General features: G+C 45.9%; 2 protein-coding genes across 2 annotated transcripts in view; both read right to left on the bottom strand.

Moving 5' to 3' along the window:
- The window catches only part of LOC118082019 (glycine N-acyltransferase-like protein 3), a 10,319-nt gene extending 2,196 nt beyond the window's left edge, over positions 1-8,123 (bottom strand). The window contains exons 1-3 of the mRNA XM_060272129.1: positions 8,046-8,123; positions 7,814-7,921; positions 7,456-7,582 (exon numbers count right to left, since the gene is read on the bottom strand). Coding sequence (XP_060128112.1) covers positions 7,456-7,582; positions 7,814-7,921; positions 8,046-8,123 — 313 coding nt within the window. The remainder of the gene's footprint in view (positions 1-7,455; positions 7,583-7,813; positions 7,922-8,045) is intronic.
- Positions 8,124-12,424: 4,301 nt separating this feature from the next.
- On the bottom strand, positions 12,425-19,999 carry LOC132591764 (glycine N-acyltransferase-like protein 3). Its single transcript, XM_060272091.1, has 5 exons — positions 19,922-19,999; positions 19,228-19,335; positions 17,820-17,946; positions 13,371-13,491; positions 12,425-12,827 (listed from the first exon to the last, which is right to left on the bottom strand). Exons 1-5 carry the CDS (start codon positions 19,997-19,999, stop codon positions 12,425-12,427), a joined length of 837 nt encoding a protein of 278 aa, XP_060128074.1.
- Between the last annotated feature and the right edge of the window lie 278 nt (positions 20,000-20,277).

Below are 20,277 nucleotides of genomic sequence, written 5' to 3'. Positions count from 1 at the left end.
GACTGCCTGGAGAGAGAAAGATTTGGAATCCTTGGGTACTCAGTGTTCTGGATAAATAGAAATACAGTGGAACCTCGGTTTATGAACACCTCGGTTTATGAATTTTCGGTTTATGAACACCGTGGACCCATCTGGAACGGATTAATTCATTTTCCATTACTTTCAATGGGAAAGTTCGCTTCGGTTTATGAACGCTTCAGTTTATGAACAGACTTCCGGAACCAATTACACCCATGCTTCAGTTTATGAACGCTTCAGTTTAAGTACTCCGCGGACCCGTCTGGAACGGATTAATCCACTTTCCATTACTTTCAATGGGAAAGTTCGCTTCAGTTTATGAACGCTTCAGTTTAAGTACTCTGGAACGGATTAATCCACTTTCCATTACTTTCAATGGAAAAGTTCGCTTCAGTTTATGAACGCTTCAGTTTATGAACAGACTTCCGGAACCAATTGTGTTCATAAACCGAGGTACCACTTGTAGTATTTGTCACATAGGGTTATCCAGAAGCGAGTAGCTCTTCACCACTTGCCCGTGACTGCATCTGTAGCTTGATTCTCAGGGAGAATTAATAGGATGTTTCAAATAAGAGCCTGAGGAGAAGCAGAGGCTTAGATGCTGGGTGCCACTATCAATGCCCCAACCCCACATGAATTCACACTTCCTCTGAGGTGACCTGGAAGCCCACCCAGCCTCTCTCTCTCTTTTCCACAAGAACCCTGTGAGGTACATTAAATTAAGAGACAGTAACGTGTCCAACTCTACTTAGCAAATGAATACAGTCAGTTCTCCTTCCTTTGGATGACTGCCTCCACTCTTCACAAGTACAAGTTAAAACCCAGTGCATTTACTGCAGCCATTACTGAAGAATAACTGAGCACTGGAGTCTTATCAATTAATATATATTTCATTAAATATTATATAATTTCATTTATTATATAACCAATTCTTATATTTCCTTATACGGCTCTTCCTTTAGCAAGCTCAGAGTAGCTTCCTTGGGGGAATCCCAGTGGTCTTACTTCCAGACCCTGCTCTGATCCATCATTCCCATGCTCAGTTAGGTCCTTCTACAGCAATGAGAGAAAGAGAGAAAAGGTCCGTGTAGAAGAAATGCAGATAAATTCAGTAACAGTTATTCCCATTTATCCTATCCCCCCCGTTTCCTTTCTCTGTGTTCATTTTCTTCCTTCCTTCTGACCGAGAACGTGCTGGCCTTGAAAGCTGAGAGCCGTGGGACAGACTCGCCTCCAGATGGATCATTTGCTTAAGTTGACCGTAAAATTGTGTCTGCTCCAGTGCCGCCATAGTGGCGCTGGAGGGAGCCTAGCCCATTCCAGCTGTTTGGCACAGTGGGTGGAGAGGGCACGCAGGATGCCAAGTTAAGACTCCCTAGAGGGTAGGCATGGTTCAAATGCCTTTCAGTCTGTGGCATGAATATTGCCTCTGAGAAGAGCAACTGGTGGTATCTTAGCCTGAAGAGGAGTCCCTGCTGCTTTGACATCATTGCCGTTTGGAGAATTCCTTCATTCATATAGTGGACGTTGTTCTGTGGTGGGAGGCAAGAACTCTGGACAGATGCCAAGGCCTACCAGCTGGTCCCTACTTGCAGTTCCAGCTCCAGTTTGTCTGCAGTCTGCCCAGGGCTTCTCCTAGAAACAGCTTCTGCAACTTGGATGGAAGAATAAATGCTTATTTGGAGCACCAAGGTGGTCTAGCCCCAGTTAATATGGTGGTTGCTTTGTGCCAATTTGCTTTGCAAAACCAACCAACCAGGATAAATAGTTCTTAAAGCCAGGCTTTATGTGGCATTCCATTCTGTTTATTTTTGAACTGTATGCGCCTTTAAAACTTGTTTGGTTTTGCAATGGCTATTGGTGATAAAGTAAATTGATTAACTGCATAGTCCAAGGGATGATTTACTACTGAACAGGGATGCCAACAGTATTTTCTGGGGCCAGTATACTGTGTGGGGATTCAGCCCTCTGCTGCACATGAAAAAGAAGACACATATGTGAACACAATTTACAAATAATAATAATAATAATAATAATAATAATAATAATAATAATAAATTTATTTATACCCTGCCCTCCCCAGCCAAGACCAGGCTCAGGGCGGCTAACACTGAACACAAAACAATTAATTAAAGTACAGCTTAAAAACAAGATTAAATACAACATTAAAATTAAAATGTGGCCTCATCAGAAAAAGGGGGAGGGGATCAAGTTGATTCCAGGCCAAAGGCCAGGCGGAACAACTCTGTCTTACAGGCCCTGTGGAATATAGTGTATATCATATGCAGATTTGTACCCTTTTTTGCAGGTATGTCTGAAACATATCAGGGATCACACACAGAAATAAGAGGTCTGATGGACAAAATATCAATAGGGGAAGCTTTCCCCATAACTGTAGTTCCATACCAGTAAAAGTTTGCTCTGTTTAATATCCCTCTGCAACATAGCTGGTAAAGACATGAGAGAACCGCTCTCCTCCACAGCCAGCCCCAAACCATGCAAATAAATCAAGTTTCATGAGTTGTAAACTAGTTATCTCACTGTAGGTCTTTTCTCTGCTGATTTTAGGATAGCAAAACTGCATTCAGCGCAAACTCAACCCAGTATTGCAGATGGAAGGAGTCAAAAGTGATTTAAGATTTATTTTAGGCAATTCTGTTCAGATGCTCATGACTGCATAGCAAGATTTAAATAGGGGGGGGGAAGCAAGCAGAGTATTAATTTGTTGTGGTTATTTATTAATAATAATAACTACACCCAAAAAAGTTTTTTTTTGAGCAAACAGGATTTGAAATCCCTACTCAGCCATGAAGCTCATTTTGTGCCCATGAACCAGACACTGTCTCTTAGAATAACCCACCTCCCAGGAGAAACATGTACCACCATCAAGTGAGCTAACTTAGGACTGAGGTAATACAACTGAAGTGGTCCTCTCTGCCTGCACCTAGAGAGTACATCATCCCCCTTGGCCTCAGTTGGAGCTGGAGGTGCAGCCTGTTATATAAACAACATGTGAAAATTGTGAGCTCTCTGTGTCGTTAAGCTCAGCAGCTAAATGTCTGTTTACTATTGCTGTGATGAACTACAGAGAGGTCCAAGACCAGAGGGGGAAAGAGCCAAAGCCAAATGATGGGTGTTTCTTGGCCTGAAGTTGGACCAGTTTATTGAATCCCCCAAGGCAAAGGAAAGTACGATAGTTATTATTTAAAGTTGATTCCTTAATTAGCCCTAATTGGTGCTGGTAGTATAGATTTGAACAACTATCCCTACTCAGTTTGCTGCATTATAAGATTATATTTTTTCAGCTCCCTTCCCCATTTCCTTTTATATGTTGGTTGTAATTGTTCTCTTTTCAGTGCAGACAGAATTAGATATATTTTGTATTGTTTATTTCTGGTTGACTTGTAACAAATGGAGTTTTCAAATGGAGTTTCAAGGCATGGGGTTCCATGTTTTATTAATAATAGTTTGATTATGTGTCTTAGTTGAAAAAACCATAAACAAACTGAGGACATTTTTTGATTTACTAGAGTTAGTGCTTGATCATAAGAGAAAATGTTGTGGGATAACCAGGCTCATATAACCAACACTTAAGTCTAATTATTGCATGAAGGGGTTAATACCATAAACTACCATGCCAAACTTAGCTATGTCCACTTCCTCTCACCTTGGGAAGAACTATGTAATCAAGCCTTTGTTCTCTCCCAATGTACTTGAGAAGCTCAGTGAGTGAAGAGGTTTGAACTGGTTGCTCCAGTTCAGACTGCATGGCTCTCACAAGCCACTCTTACGTTCCTATACCAGTAATTTTGGAACTTTCAACACTTTGCAACTAAGCCAAGTTTTATTGCCTGTGCAACTTTCTGAAGCACACAAATCTGACCTTTGAAGGGTTTGTAAGTAAACCATTGGTCTTTTTCTATGCTAGGGGAAGAGGGGAACTTTGGAAGGAATTTCAATTTTAAAGGTCTAACTACCTATATTTCCATGCTTTACTTTGCTATGTGTTTTGTGATTTTAAATCACTCCTGGGGTTCTCGCAACAAAGAGTTCAGTAGTAGCCTTTCAAGGTATATATTGAATAATTGATTGGATAATTGATAATACATTGTGCTTAACTTCTTGCAAATTCATGTTAAGAATGAAGTTAAAGTAGATATTCCAAGACAGGGCTCAGCAAACCTTTTCAGCAGGGGGCCAGTCCACTGTCCCTCAGACCTTATGGGGGGCCGGACTATACAGTGGTCCCTCGATTTATGAACTTAATCCGTTCCAAATGCACATTCGTAGGTCAAAAAGTTCAGAAGTCGAAACGCGGCTTCCCATAGGGAAAAAAATATTCAGAAAAATTCGTAAGTCGAAAAAAAATGCATTTAAAGCCACCAACGGTTTCCGTTCGGCTGTAGAAAAATTCGTAAGCGTGCGGCCATTTGTCCCATTCATAAGTCAAAACCTACGGATGTCGAGTAATTTGTAAGTCGAAGGACCACTGTATTTTTTTTGGGGGGGGGGAAATGAAAGAATTCCTATGCCCCACAAATAACCCAGAGATGCATTTTAAATAAAAGGAACACATTCTACTCATAATAACATGCTGATTCCCTGACCGTCCGCGGGCCAGATTTAGAAGGCGATTTGGCCGCATCCGGACCCCGGGCCTTAGTTTGGGGACCCCTGTTCCAAGAGCTTTACCTTCTTCACTGCTTGCCAGATGCCACTAAACAGAGAATCTGGAATGAAAGTTCTGGATAATAATTTCCTGCCCAGAAGGCTACTTCCAGCACCACTCAAAGTTTAACGTGGAGGTGAAAACCAAGTTTCCCCCCTGCTTAGGCAGCATGGTGCTACAGCACGCCATTGGTACTTACACATGGACAGCTGAAGAACAAAAACAAAACCCATAATATAAAACAGCTTTGAAAATACAGAGGATAAAAAGGCAGAAATTGTCAGAGGGGTACAGATTAGCTAATGTTTCATGAGGTGCATGTGGAACTCACAGGCTACAGTAGCAGGTGAAAACCTTTATTCAAATTGGCCTCAAAGTAACTTGGTCCTCTTAGCCAGGGAAAGTATACTCATGCTAGATTTAAACAAGCTTGGAACTAGCTCAAACAATCTGGAAATGACAAACAAACTGAAGTGCTTGGAAATCTCTTTTTTCATAAAAGAAATGCTGTAAAATACATTAGATAGCCTTGTAAAACAACACCAATATAGGCCCAGAAATAATTACGGTACCTTAGATATTTTGGGTTGTAGACAACTTATTTCTACTCAGTGTGGACCAGTAGAAATTAATGGACCTAAGCTAGTCAGATCCACTCATTTCAATTGGTCTACTCCATATGAATAACATCGGATACAACCCTGTTGTAGGTAGGCATATAGATAGTTAGATAGGGTTCCTGGGTAAAGCATTATAAGGCTAGAAACCTTGATCAACAGCTTATGCAGAAGTAAATCGAAAAAGTGGTAAAAGGGAACAATGTGAGAAGTCTTACATCTAGTAGCGCTACACAGATCGTTGTGGTTTCATGTGCCTGACATTCTATGGTACAGAATATGAGTTGGGTTGACTCAAAGAAACTTAAAAGACACTTAAGATTGACTTAAAAGAGACAGAAGGGAAAATGTGTTTTAGACTAACTGAATATCCATCAGGACCAATTTTAAGCTTAGTACTTATCGGGTATGAAAAGTAGCCGCAATAGCTGCTTTGCTATGTATTTCAATTTAATTTTAAATATGTCCAGATCAGGCTACTAAATCTGGCCTTGATGCTAACTAACCCTGAAGTGATGTGCAAAGTTCTGGGAGCAAAAGGTTGCAGTGTGTTATCTTGTAGGCTGGAGGCTTGGTGTAAAGAAAAGTGCATAATTCGTCAAGGGCAAGATGTGGAATCCTTGACGCTTCAATGTCTGTTTGCTAGGCTGGTTATCTGCCAAAACTGTAGTATATAAGGGGAACCCACATGCATGCAACTTCACAGCTGTTGCCCTTGTCACAGCTGCCACACAGCCTTGTCCTCGGTACTGAGGAAGGGTGTAACCATGCGTCAAACAACCCATTTGGTCAGTAAGGCACCAGGAAACAAGCTGGCCTTCTTTGTCCAGGAGGCAAGCACTAGGGAAGTTGCGGATCAGGCTGTCCAGATAGCGCAAGCTCCGATCATTGTGCCCAGCACTCCAGTTTTCATTGAGCAGAGCTAAATGAGATGCGTTTAGGCTGCCCAAGTGGAAGAGGCTACTTCTGTACCTGAAACACAAAGAGAGGCAATGATGGCAGTTGAGCAGACTGAAAGCATCCCTTAGGCTTAAAAAGTATTTTGTCACCATCAGCAGGAACAAAGGAACAGGAAGATGCAAGAGAAAGCCCAGGAAGTGACTCTGTCACTTTCTCCTCCTGTTTTGTGGGTGCGACTATGCCAGGACATAGGCTTGGATTGTAGCAATCAGATGTGGAACTTTGTGTTGGGTTACAGTTCACTGCTTACTGATTATGAGAAGGAACGTCTGGGAATTCTGATGAAAATAGAAGCAGAAATTGCTGCTCCTTACACCTGGACCCAGGAAGTGTTAAAATATAAGTCAGGCTAGCTTCCTGTGCTGACGTGATCACCTGGGTGATGGGCCATTAAGAGAACAAAGGCTTGGTGTAAGATGGTAAATGGGGTAGGGAGCCCCTCTCTCAACTAAATTTCAAAGGATGGTTGTATTTAAGGAAAGTGCAAGTTAAATAAGTTTGCCTTTAAATGGGAACTAAATTTAATTTCTCCCCCTCTCCAGTCAACAGACTCCCATCAATTAGATACCCCAGAGGTGAGAGTGCACTCACTAACCGGCTCTGACAGTAGGCAGATGGGTCAGGATGCAGGATTGTCTGGTAGAAGTATGGCTTAAGATTGACACGTCTGGACTCTGCAATATCTTTGGCAGCTTCATATACGCCATCTTGGAGCCCTGCACACAATTAAAATGAGATGTCAACCTGGGGGCAAGAGTGAGGAATTATATTTTCTAAAGCTCTGTGTCTGCACGGTTGCTATCGTATGATTATAGTGCTGTGTGCCACCCCAATCTCTGAGTGGGCCGAGTTTGAGGAAGCCTGATTTACACATATATACAACCTGAGCTTATGGAGGGGTTCACAGTATTAATACCCCAAGAGGAGCTTGCTTCCCCCATGGTCACAGCCTTCTATTCAAACAGAAATCAAACATTGCTCTCTTTCTCTCTTCCCAGCTTGCTAATGTGCCTCTAGCTCACATCACTGCAACTCTCTCCTCTCAACTCAGCCTTTGCTCTTCGAACTACCCACCCATTTTCCATCTCACACAGAGCCACTTCCTTTGTACCTCTTAATGGCTCACCCACTTACCAGGAACCTAGCTTTGCTATTCCAGGAATGGAATAGGTAAAGCATGTGGAGCTTTACCTTGAAGTTGAAAGGCCTTTCCCCAGTCAATGGCGCCTGCATTTTCCAACAGTGTTCGCCAGGCGTCTACATCCAAGTAGAAAGCAGTATGAAAGTTGGCGTAGTAATCCTGCTTGTCTTTCACCACCTGCAGAACGTGGCACAGTCATTTAGCTATTGACAGGACGCAGGCAGCAGGGGTTGGTTGGGTCTTATTAACGACGGAGAGCAGGAGCAAGAGAAAGGCAAAGGAGGCAGGAACAGGCCCAGCACCACCACGGAGTGTGTCTCCAATGGCTTTCCAGCCTCAGAAGCTACCGTCTCTTGGGCTTTCTCTCACAAATTCAGGTGACGGGTTATGGGAGAATTCTTACTATACCTCCTTACATGGGCGGGTAAGGACAACTTTAAACTCCGGCCAAGAGTCCACCACCACTTCGTGCTGAGCTGGATTTCTACGGTTGATGTGCATCACAGCTCCGTAGGCCTGCCAAGGAAAGGAGGGGAGTTACCTAGGGCAAAAATCCATGCTGCTCCATGAGAAAATGGTAGGAAATGCCATTTATAAAATTGATGGGGAAAGGGTATGGCAGTAGAGGAGCGAGAATTACCGGAAGAGCCTGGGGCAGGTGACGTTGTAGCACAGTCTCAAGCAACCTCAACTTGGAGGGGCAGGTCAGGATCTGCATGGCTGGCCAAACAGGCTGGTGGCTATGTCAGGTCCCAGGAAAGATAACGTGGGTGGGAAGGAAGCACTTGAAGGGGAAGAAGCACAGAAAGACACGCATCAGACCCTTACGCTCAGTGCTTCCAGACAATCCACAACCAGAATAACTTGCCATTTCTCATGAAATCTCTAGTACTCAAATTACATCACTAATTATGTCTGTAGATCAGGGATATATGGAGTTGATTGCTATTCCGGCTGAGGAGATTGACACTGGCTGCCCCTCATTCAGACAGTCCCCTACTCCCCTTTGCAGCTAGTCAGACCATTTCCTCATTTTTCTAGCACTGAGGCAGAGCTGAATTGGTAGGCAAGAAGATTTGAGTCCCACTTATTTAGGGAGATCAGATTGTCCCCTTCAGAGGTCCACAATGACAGCTGCAGTGCTTACCTGAAGGGGCACGTCTGCCTTTGAGAAGAAGGTAGCAGCCTCCTATCACAGGGCTACTGGCATGATATGGAATGTCATCCTTGCTGAGACAATTTATCCACTTAAGCATTTTTATTTTTATTATTCTGAAGCAATAAGCCATTAACAGACTGGTGCCTTGGCCTTTTTCCCAGTTTCTCAGCAGAGAAGGAAATTTGGCTGCAACATGCTTTTGCTTGAAGTCACCCTGCTGGGCGCTCCACCCCTCCAAGCAAGAGTGGAGGGGTGTGATTTTGACACACACCCCCGGAGCGGGGGCCAACCTAACCAATCCCTAGGTATCTCACTGCTTACACTTGGCCAAGTCTTCTCAACCTTGCACAGATTTATTTTGCTTCAAGTTCAGAGCAGGACAGCTAGGTATTCATTCACCAGGGACCCTTTCTCATTTCACAGCAATGTGGTAATGGGATGAACTCTGACAACATACAAAAGTCAGGATCCCCAACCTTCCAGTGGGGTAAAACCTCCCTTTCAATTTATTTAAGTAAGAATCCAAGAAAACACACTCCAATGCCAAATTTTGATAAGTCGATCCAGAGTACACAGTGAGCTGGTTCACACATAACTTTAAACCACAGTTAAAACTAAACTATGATTTAATGTTCACCTAAGGATGGAACATTAAAGGGACGTGCGTTGCTCTGGTTCACCAGAAGCGGCTTTGTCATGCTGGCCACATGACCTGGAAGCTGTACGCCAGCTCCCTCGGCCAATAATGCGAGATGAGCACCACAACCCTAGAGTCGGTCATGACTGGACCTAATGGTCAGGGGTCCCTTTACCTTTACCTTTATGGATGGGAGCAGACATGAGTAACAACCAGTTCTTCCATTTTAGAGATGAGAAAGCCTTCTATAGTAGAAGGTGAATAAGCTTGGGAAGAGGTGATGGGGGACATAGCTGATGAAGAAAGGTTTAACTACTCCCTCTCCAGGTGCAATTTCCAAAATTGCCCCTCTTCAGTTACAACTAGATTTGGAAACAAAGCATTATACTGGCTCCAATGTAACTGTTGTGGGATGATCATCCTGGAAATTGTAGGAAGATGAAAGGTTAACTCTTCTGCTGGTGCGCTCTCCACAAAAAGCACCCCTGGTATTATGTTTTTAAAAACGGAAAATGCCTTTTTCAAGAGTAATTGCTGGTAGGACAGCAGGTGGGTAGGGTTTAGAGTGAGTGTGTGGCTGCAGTGCAAATGTGAGCGGTTGTAAATGACAGTTTATCAGGTTTGCAAATATGCCCATGGTCCCAAAAAAAGATTGGCCACCATTTCCAACCCGTGACTTTTGGGAGAACTCAAAAGCATGCGCAATATATTGTGATATTTTGGTTGGCCTGATGGTATTTATTTATGTATTCTTTATTAAATTTGTATACCCCGCCCTTCATCTGTAGATCTCAGGGTGGCTCACAACATAAAAATACAATATAAAAACACAAAATACATAATAAAATCAAGAATAAACAAACAAACACACAAACCAATATCACACCCTCCCCCTCCCCCCCAAAAAAGTATTGGAAATGCTAGTATTTCACTATTATAATCTTAGACCATTGCTTGGCTGGTTGACCATTCTAGATATATGGCTTAAGGTACCTTATGTACCTTAAATATGATTTTAAAAAAAAAAAAAAAAAACCAATATGTATAAGAGAGGGACAGGAAACTCCAGGATTGGGGGAGTGATGGGTTTGTTTCTCTTTCATTCAGAGAGCTACTGAAGCCAAAGAGAGGAGATACTCTGGGACTGTCTCCTCCTCCCTTTACCGTGTTTCCCCTTTTTTAATACGTAGTCAGAAAGTAAGCCATGGCAGGGTTTTTAACCATTTGAGAGCTATAAGACATACCCCGAAAATAAGCCATACTTCCGCACCAGCTAGCAGGACCCAGCATGCCGGCCGCGACAGGAGGAGGAAGCCTGCCGGGTCGGGTCAGTGCCCGGAAGCGGCGGTGGCTGCTTTAGTGCCAATAAAGCGTGCAGCAGTGCCGCACGGAGCACCAGCCAGCAGGACCCAGCTCCTGCAATGCCGGCCGCGGCAGGAGGAGGAAGCCTGCGGGGTCGGGTGGGTGCCCAGAAGCGGTGGCGGCTGCAGCGCTGACAAAGCGTGAAGCAGCGCCGCACGAAGCACCAAGGGCACGAGCGGCAGGAGGAAAGAGAGAGAGGCTCGTTACTTGCGGCACTTTAAGAGAAGCAGCCAGAACCGATCTCCACATTCCGAGCCTCCCTTTTGCGCGTGCGGGCATGTTAAAGCCCCGATCACTTCACTCCCCACTTCTTCCTCGCCATCCCTCCCTTTCACGCGTTGCCTTGACCCCGCAGCCCCCCTCCCTGGCCATCTTCCCCTAAGTGCAGCGCTGCTTCGTGAGCGCTGCAGCCGCACGCTCTCTGTGTGTGCTGCAGCCGCACGCTCTCTGTGTGTGCGCGCGTCTCTTTCTTTCTCTCCCTGTGCGTCCGTCTCTCTCTGTGTGTGCGTGTGCGCGCGCGTCTCTCTCTCTCTCCCCCGTGCGTCTCTCTCTCTGTGTGTGTGTTTGTGCGCGTCTCTTTCTTTCTCTCCCCGTGCATCCGTCTCTGTGTGTGTGTGTGCGCGCGCGCGTCTCTTTCTCTCTCTCCCCCGTGCGTCTCTGTGTGTGTGTGCGCGCGCGTCTCTTTCTTTCTCTCCCTGTGCGTCCGTCTCTCTCTGTGTGTGTGTGCTCGTGTCTCTTTCTCTCTCTCCCCCGTGCGTCTCTCTGTGTGTGTGTGTGTGCGCGCGCGTCTCTTTCTTTCTCTCCCTGTGCGTCCGTCTCTCTCTCTCTGTGTGTGTGTGCGCGTCTCTTTCTCTCTCTCCCCCGTGCGTCTCTCTGTGTGTGTGTGTGCGCGCGCGTCTCTTTCTTTCTCTCCCTGTGCGTCCGTCTCTCTCTCTGTGTGTGTGTGTGCGCGTCTCTTTCTCTCTCTCCCCCGTGCGTCTCTCTCTGTGTGTGTGTGCGCGCGCGTCTCTTTCTTTCTCTCCCTGTGCGTCCGTCTCTCTCTCTGTGTGTGTGTGCGTGCGTCTCTTTCTCTCTCTCCCCCGTGCGTCTCTCTGTGTGCGCGCGTCTCTTTCTTTCTCTTCCTGTGCGTCCGTCTCTGTGTGTGTGTGTGTGTGTGTGCGCGCGCGCGTCTCTCTCTCTCCCCCCCGTGCGTCTCTCTCTGTGTGTGTTTGTGCGCGTCTCTTTCTTTCTCTCCCCGTGCGTCCGTCTCTCTCTGTGTGTGTGTGCGCGCGTCTCTTTCTCTCTCTCCCCCGTGCGTCTCTCTGTGTGTGTGTGTGTGTGCGCGCGTCTCTTTCTTTCTCTCCCTGTGCGTGTCTCTCTCTCAGTGTGTGTGTGTGTGTGTGTGTGTGTGTTTGCGCGCGCGCGTCTCCCCCCCCCCACAGAGAAAAGGTTCCGCTTCGGCTCGTCATTCAGCCGCGCGCGCAGCGCGCGCCAGGGGCATGGGCCCAAGCCTCGTCCCCCTCGCGCTTCCCTCACAAGCATCTCAGAGCGGGACGGGTCACGGCCTCCCTCCTCATTCCTCGGCCGGCGTGAGAGAGCCCAGGGAGCAGAAGGATCCCAGGTTTAACCCCCAGGTACCCCCAAGTTTGAAATTCTGGAGAGCTGCTGCCAGCCTGGTTGACAGTAAAACCTGGATAGCACAGTAGGCTAGAGTGTGGTGTTTATAATGTGCGCGGAAGAGAGCACCGAGTGTCCTGAGCCAGTGGGACCCAGTTGTACCAGCACTTAAAAAAAAAAGACACCCCCTGAAAATAAGCCACCGTGTGTTTTTTTGAGGAAAAAAAGTTATAAGACGGTGTCTTAAAAAAGGGGAAACACGGTACTAAGCTGAAGAATGTATGCAGATATGACACAATTCAGATAATCTATGGGAGCCCATATATGCCATCCAATTTTGCACTTGGACATTATTCAAGGCAGTATGGCCATATACAGGGCACCCTGCCACATAGCTTTGCATGGCCCATGCCCTCAACACTATAGCTAAGTAGCCCCTTCGGCGGTGGGATGGAAGGGTGTAGCCATGTATTTGTGCACCAAGAGGATCTGTGATGCTCCAGCTGATAGGATGACCATTGCTGTCCAGGATGCAGGTACTGGGGAAGCACTTCACCATGTTGTCCAGGAACCGTCGGCTTTGTTCATTGCCCCCATGGGGCCATGTTTCATTTAGGATGTCAACATGGGAGCTTTTCAAGGTGGAAATTGTGAAGCCGGGATCTAGCCTGCAAGAAAAGACAGGCAAGAACAATATAGTCAGCGATGTTGGAAGAACACAGGAACCACCTTTTTGGCTCAGATCAAAGGTTCATCTAGTCCAGGCATCCCCAAACTTCAGCTCTCCAGATGTTTTGGTCTACAATTCCCATCATTCCTGACCACTGGTCCTCTTAGCTAGGGATCATGGGAGTTGTAGGCCAAAACATCTGGAGGGCCACAGTTTGGGGATGCCTGATCTAGTCCAACACATGTTAACGCTGTCCAGCAACCTCAGTAAGTCTCAAGCAGGAAACCAGTTTGCTTTTGCACACATGGGTTGCTTTATGGTGTCAGCATAGCCATTAATAGACAAAACATCTTTAGGAAACTTGTAGTGCCACCTTCGGTGCTTTGCTGTGCCAGCCAGGAGAAGGCAGACTTGGAAAGAGTGAATGCAAGGTCTGACCATAGTATTTTGGCTATGGAGATTCTCCAACTGGAAGCCCCACAGGTTAACCAGTGCCTCAAGCAGAAAGGAAGAAAGGGGGGGGAGCAAGGTGGAGACTTACTGGCGCTGAGGCATTTTATCTGGATTAGGGTTCAGGTAGGTGAAGTGGGGAATTGCAGTCAGATGAATTTTCTTGGCAGCAGCAGCATCTTTAGAGACGTCATAGATCCCATTCTGGTTCCCTGTAGAATAGTACAATATTCAACAACCAAGAGAATTGTGTGTGTGTTTTGAGAATAGGACAAGAAGTTGTTCAGTGCATCAGGACCACAGTAGGAGGCAAAATGTTAAAGTCCCCTCCCCATCTTCCATTTTGACACCTGATATTGACATTTTGAAAGCCCTTCGTATAATAATAATCCGTGGTTTTCCATGGATCTGAGGGCAATGAAACAATCGCTGAGACGGTTAGAGCACCGGTGGCGGATAACTCATTCTGAAGCTGACCGGACACGGGTTAGAGCTCAGTGTTGAGCCTACCAAGTGGCGGTAGCGACGGCAAAGAAGACTTTCTTCACCGCCTCTATTGCATCTGCAGAAAACAGCAGCAGGAGACTCTTTCAGGTGGTTCGCAATTTAGCGGAACCACCTGCTCCATCGGGGCCCACCACGGGCCACATGATCTCCTGCAATGATTTTGCAAAGTTTTTTGCAGATAAAGTCGCTCAGATTCGGGAAGAGGTAGACTCCACCGTGGGAGCAGGGCCGAGGGAGTGCTAGAGTCCTGCCTAGTCAAATTGTGTGGGATCAGTTTCAATCTGTTACCTCCGAGGATGTGGACAGGCTGCTTGGACAAGTGAAACCAACCACCTGTCTCCTTGATCCTTGCCCATCCTGGCTTATAAAAGCTAGCCGGGAAGGGCTGGGTGATGGACTTTGCAGGGTGGTGAATGCTTCTCTCTGTGAGGGAGCCTTCCCACACCTGCTGAAAGAGGTGGTTATTAAACTGCTTCTTAAAAAACATCTTTAGATGCGGCCAATATGGCCAACTATCGCCCAGTCTCAAATCTTCCATTCTTGGGCAAGGTGATTGAGCGAGTGGGTACTGAACAACTCCAGGCACACCTGGAAGAAGCGGACCATTTGGATCCCTTCCAGTCGGGATTCAGCCTCATCATGGGACTGAATCTGCCTTGGTCGCACTGGTCGATGATCTCCGGCGTGTTAGGGACAAAGGTGAGAGCTGTTTCCTGGTTCTGCTGGATCTCTCCGCAGCTTTTGACACCATCGACCATAACATCCTTCTGGACTGTCTAGAGGGGTTGGGAGCTGGGGGCACTGTCATACAGTGGTTCCGCTCCTTCCTCCTGGGACGTGTTCAGAAAGTGGTGGTGGGGGATGAGTGCTCAGACCCTTGGGCTCTCACTTGTGGGGTGCCTCAGGGTTCTGTCCTCTCCCCCATGCTTTTTAACATCTACATGCAGCCACTGGGAGAGATCATCAGGGGGTTTGGGCTGGGTGTTCATCAGTATGCGGATGGTACCCAGCTCTACCTCTCTTTCAAATCACAACCAGTGAAGGCGGTGAAGGTCCCGTGGGAATGTCTGGAGGAGGTTGGAGGTTGGATGGCGGCTAACAGATTGAGGTTGAATCCTGACAAGACAGAAGTACTGTTTGTGGGGGACAGGAGGCGGGCAGGTGTGGGGGACTCCCTGGTCCTGAATGGGGTAACTGTGCCCCTGAAGGACCAGGTGCGCAGCCTGGGAGTCATTTTGGACTCACAGCTGTCTATGGAGGCGCAGATTAATTCTGTATCCAGGGCAGCTGTTTATCAGCTCCATCTGGTACGCAGGCTGAGACCCTACCTGCCTGCGGACTGTCTCGCCAGAGTGGTGCATGCTCTAGTTATCTCTCGCTTGGACTACTGCAATGCGCTCTACGTGGGGCTACCTTTGAAGGTGACCCAGAAACTACAATTAATCCAGAATGCAGCAGCTAGACTGGTGGCTGGGAGCAGCCACCGAGACCACATAACACCAGTCTTGAAAGACCTGCATTGGCTCCCAGTACGTTTCCGAGCACAATTCAAAGTGTTGGTGCTGACCTTTAAAGCCCTAAACAGCCTTGGTCCAGTATACCTGAAGGAGGTCCAGTGCCGAGGGCCTTCGGGCGGTTCCCTCGCTGCGAGAAGCCAAGTTACAGGGAACCAGGCAGAGGGCCTTTTCGGTAGTGGCACCCGCCCTGTGGAACACCCTCCCACCAGATGTCAAAAAGAAAAAACTGCTAGACTTTTAGAGGAATCTGAAGGCAGCCCTGTTTAGGGAAGCTTAATCTTCAGGAAATTAGTGTATTTTAATATTTCTGTTGGAAGCCGCCCAGAGTGGCTGGGGAAACCCAGCCAGATGGGTGGGGTATAAATAATAAATTATAATCATCATCATCATCATCATCAATTCAACTTATAAACCACCCTATACCCGGAGGTCTCAGGGCGGTTCACAACAAGACCACAACATAAAAAATCAAACCCAAAGCAGTAACCCAGTAACCCCCCCCCCCAAAAAGCCACATTCTAAAAGGGTGTTGGATGTCAATAAGATCAACCAAAGCCCTGGTTAAAAAGGAACGTTTTTGTCTTGTGCCTAAAGGTGTATAATGATGGCACCAGGCGAACTTCCCTGGGGATAGCATTCCATAGACAGGAAGCCACTACAAAGAAGGCCCATTCTCGTGTTGCCATGTGATGCTATTTGTGCCTAGTTTGGGCCTAAGGTGTAGATACACCCTCTCTGCCTCTGCGGTCCTGAACAACAGAGAGCAAGAAATTCTGACCATTTCCCCATCCTGCAGTCTGTATGTGGGATAGATATGATGAAAAGGGATGGGAATAGCCATAATGAGCACATGATAATTGTGGATTGAGTTGGCTTCAGTCTAATCCAGGGTACAGCCCTAGAAATAAAATAAAATATATATTCAAATGTTACCACGCTGCTTAGCTACCTTTTATTTGCCATTTAAAAATTCACAGCCAATGTGCGAAGAGACAGTTAGAAAGGACCACATAGGTAATCTAGTCCAACTGCCTGCAATGCAGGGATCTCTTGCCCAACGTGGGACTTTGAACTCGTGGCCCTGAGATTAAGAGTCTCATGCTCTACCAACTGAGCTATCCCAAGTTTATTATCTTATTTTTTCTATGCTTGACTATTGCAGTTCTCTTCTTTCTTTTTTGCCTTCTATTCTTAATTCAGCTGCCTGTGTGGTTTCCTCCCATATTTTGGTTTACCTACACTTCCCTTTGGTTACACTCCGGTGACTTCCTTTTGGTTAAAGTTGAAGTGATCACATAAAGTATTTTCACTCTTTAGCTCTTTCTCTTTTCTTCCTTTGCCTTCCTCTCATTTCCACTCACTGATATTCTTCACCTCCTGGCTAAATCTCCATGTGCTCTTTGATTTCACAGCTCCAGCTTTTCTCTCTCTTGCTTCACATTTCCTCCGGAAACCATCATGGCCTCTCAGTATTCACATTGCTCTTTCCTTGCAAATGTTGAAGTAGCATGTGAAAATGCCTCTCTCTTCCCAAACCTTTAACCTCTGCTTTCTTTATTCCCTTCATGTTCCTTTTGAGTCCCTCCCTCCTTCTCAATGGGCTTCCACTTTTTGACTTCATTTCTCAATAGCACTTAAGTGTATGAGACACTTTATCAGGGGCATCACATCTCGTTTTGCCATCTGAGGTCAAACCGGAAGTGCCACCTTGCCACTGCCACCACGACCCACTGACAGAAGTGTCACAGGTATTGGCACAGTGGTACCTTGGGTTAAGAACTTAATTCATTCCGGAGGTCTGTTCTTAACCTGAAACTGTTTTTAACCCGAAGCACCACTTTAGCTAATGGGGCCTCCCGCTGCCGCTAAGCCGCCGGAGCACAATTTCTGTTCTCATCCTGAAGCAAGTTCTTAACCCGAGGTACTATTTCTGGCTTAGAGGAGTCTGTAACCTGAAGCGTATGTAACCTGAGGTCTACGTAACCCGAGGCACCACCGTACTGAATTTGGGTGAGAGCGTGCTGATTGGGGTTGAGATCTCACTCCACAAGATCTCGTGCAATTTTGGCAACATCTCACTGGAAATCAGCACTGGGGCAAGCGAGGGTACCACCTTCCGGCATCCACTGCCTCACTCTGCCTGATGGCTGTGATGGTCCTGCACTTTGGAGGCTGGTCTTTTAGGGTGAATGGGGCCTGCTTCACCAAGCGCTATCTGCCCACAGCCAGCTCCTCCCACCGGCTTTTTACTTTCATCCAATGTGTGTGGGGGGGGGGACGGGGACGGACAACTTCTATCAGATTCCTCCTCCTTAGTCTCAGCTTTGCCTCTCGTAGAAGGCAAATGCTGCCTATTATGGGTTCTGGATCCACCTATGTTGGTCTCCCTGCCTTCCGCCCGACCAGTTCCAATGAGAACCAGCCACCACAGTTTACATTAATTACAGTAATGTTATTTTCAAGGGAGGGAACTCTCTCATCTCATAACTTTTCCCTTAGAAAGAACTGCCTTCTACCATAGAGACGAAAGGTTTGCTTCCAGTTGATGGCATCTGTGTCCAGCAACAGTCTCCGGTACACATCAAGATCCCAGTAATAGGCTGCATATATGTTTTTATACAAATCTGCATCGTCTGTATCGGCCTAAAAGAGAGAGACATGGAACTTATTAGGATAGCTTTCCTGCCATCCCCTTCTCTAACCAGTTCTTCTTAGGTTGACAACTTTATTCTGGTAAAATTCCTGTGCTTTTAACTGCCTCCTGACACTTGATCAGATAAAGCTTTTCCTGATGTTGAGATGAAATGATGGGTGAACTTTCACCTGCTGCTCATTCTACGTCATGTCAACGCAGTCATGTCACCCACCGTCTCGGATTTTTATGAAACTTGGTGTGCACCCTTCCCTTATGGTTGAAATAAAGCCCCTTAAATTTCCCCCCTCTATCTCAAATGGTTTTGATTTTATAGCACTTCAAAATTTCATGAAATCTGCGTTGTCTGTCCCTCTTGAGACCCTCGGTTACATGTACATTTTATTTTTTCCCTCCATAACCAATGATCAGAACTCTTTCAAATTTTACACAGAGCTCAATAAGAGGATTTCAGGAAAAAATACACAAGCACTCAAAAGATTTTATAAATGCCTTAAAAATTTTTATAAATGTAATTTTTTTGGTGGAAAAACTAGGTTTAGAAAACCTCAATTTTCAGCATGTGGACATGATGGAACGCAAAGTTTTTGATGTTGAAAATTATTGCAAAGACATGCTCTTTCTCAACAAATAATGAAATTTACGGGTTTTTTTATTCCTTGTAATGAAAATTTTATACTTTTTGGACATCATAGGGAAGAAATGGCTACTGGGTACAACTTTCCTACAATCCATAGCTGTAATAGAAAAAATTAATGAAACAAAGTTGTTCATCATAAAAATGAATATAATATTGGTTATTATAAGTTTTCCCCCCCAAAAGTAAAATGCCTACTTGTTTTAATTTGGGGATATTTGAATTTGAAGTTATGAAAATTGGCTATCAGGAAGTGACCCCATTGAATTTTCACAATGGATTTTCGCAGATCAAACACACTTGATCAAAACCACTTCAACACTAGAAAAACTTATAAAATTAAAACCGTTTGAGATAGAGGGAAAAAAATTAAGGGAGTTTCTTTCAACCATAAGGGAAGGGTGTACACCAAGTTTCATCAGAATCCGAGACAGTGGGTGACGAAACCCTTGCTTTTGGCGTTGATTTGATATGGAATGACCCCTGCTCAGATGCCAAACGTGCCCTCCTAAACAAAAGCCAATATCCCCTTTCAGTTTGAGCTTGGCTCAGAGGAAGTCCCAGCAAAGATCACGCAGCATTTCCAGCTGACATCCCACAAAGCACCTCCCACAAAATCCCCAAAGGCTACTACCTCTGTCCCTGGACGAGTCAGGACCGCTTTGAAATCCGGCCAAGAATCCACAATCACCTCATGGCCCACTGGGTTCCCGCGGTTTATATTCACGACTGCACCACAGACCTGTCAAGAGTCATAGGATGTCAGAGTTGGTGCTGCAGTTGAAGGAGGCAGCCTGGGAGAAATGTGTGGGGAGAGAATTAGTGGTGTGGTGAGTCAGGCATGCCTTGAGTGGGGAGTCCTGATCTGAGTGAGCACTAGGGACAGGAGAATCTGTCAATTTCCCTTGGTGTTGCAGCTGAAAGCCTGAGACAAATGTTTGAGGAGAGAATCGGTGGTGTGGCCCCTAATTCAGATTTTGATCTGCTGCAGGAATCCCCACTGTTAGTGCCTAGCCCTTGAATAGTATTCCTTGACTGAGGACTCCCTGTTTACCAGCTGATTAACAAAATCCAGGAACCCAGAGGGCCATTTCACATACTACACATATTTCTCACGAATCCTAGCTCTCTACTGAGCGTATCAACATGATTCACACATTTTCAAGCACCTGCTTGTTGAACTTAAAAACTTAAAGCATGCACCTAAAAATGTAACATGTAATGGTGTTCTAAATTCAAAACGTGGAGTTTTGGAAAGATAAAGAGATGTTGACAGGAACCTGCCCCCATTCCTAGCTCTTAAACCAGATTACAAAGCTCAAGATTACCGCAACTGTCTGAGGGAGGTTTCTCTTCAGCAGCCTCTCCAGCAACTGCAACTTGGAAGCACAGGATAGGATCAACATAGCTTGGGAGGTGAAAGCGGATGGGCTGGTACCAGCAGAAACAATGCCTGTGATAAACACCTGGGAGAGAGATCAGTTCTTTGTTGCTCACCAGAATCCCCAAACTGAGAAGTCTTCTATGTCATTGAAGTGGCTGGGGCAACCCAGTCAGAATGGGCCGGGTACAAATAACAAAATTAGTTTTATTATTACTTATTTAACCCCTATGTCTGCACACCAGTGTGAGATGGCACAGCTCACCCTGAGCTTCTAACTATAACAGGAAAGCCCTCGCCTTC

This window comes from Zootoca vivipara, chromosome 1 (genome assembly GCF_963506605.1).
Source record: "Zootoca vivipara chromosome 1, rZooViv1.1, whole genome shotgun sequence".
Classification (NCBI taxonomy): domain Eukaryota; kingdom Metazoa; phylum Chordata; class Lepidosauria; order Squamata; family Lacertidae; genus Zootoca; species Zootoca vivipara.
The sequence above is the reverse complement of the archived record's forward strand: the minus strand, read 5'-3'. Positions and strand labels throughout refer to the sequence as shown.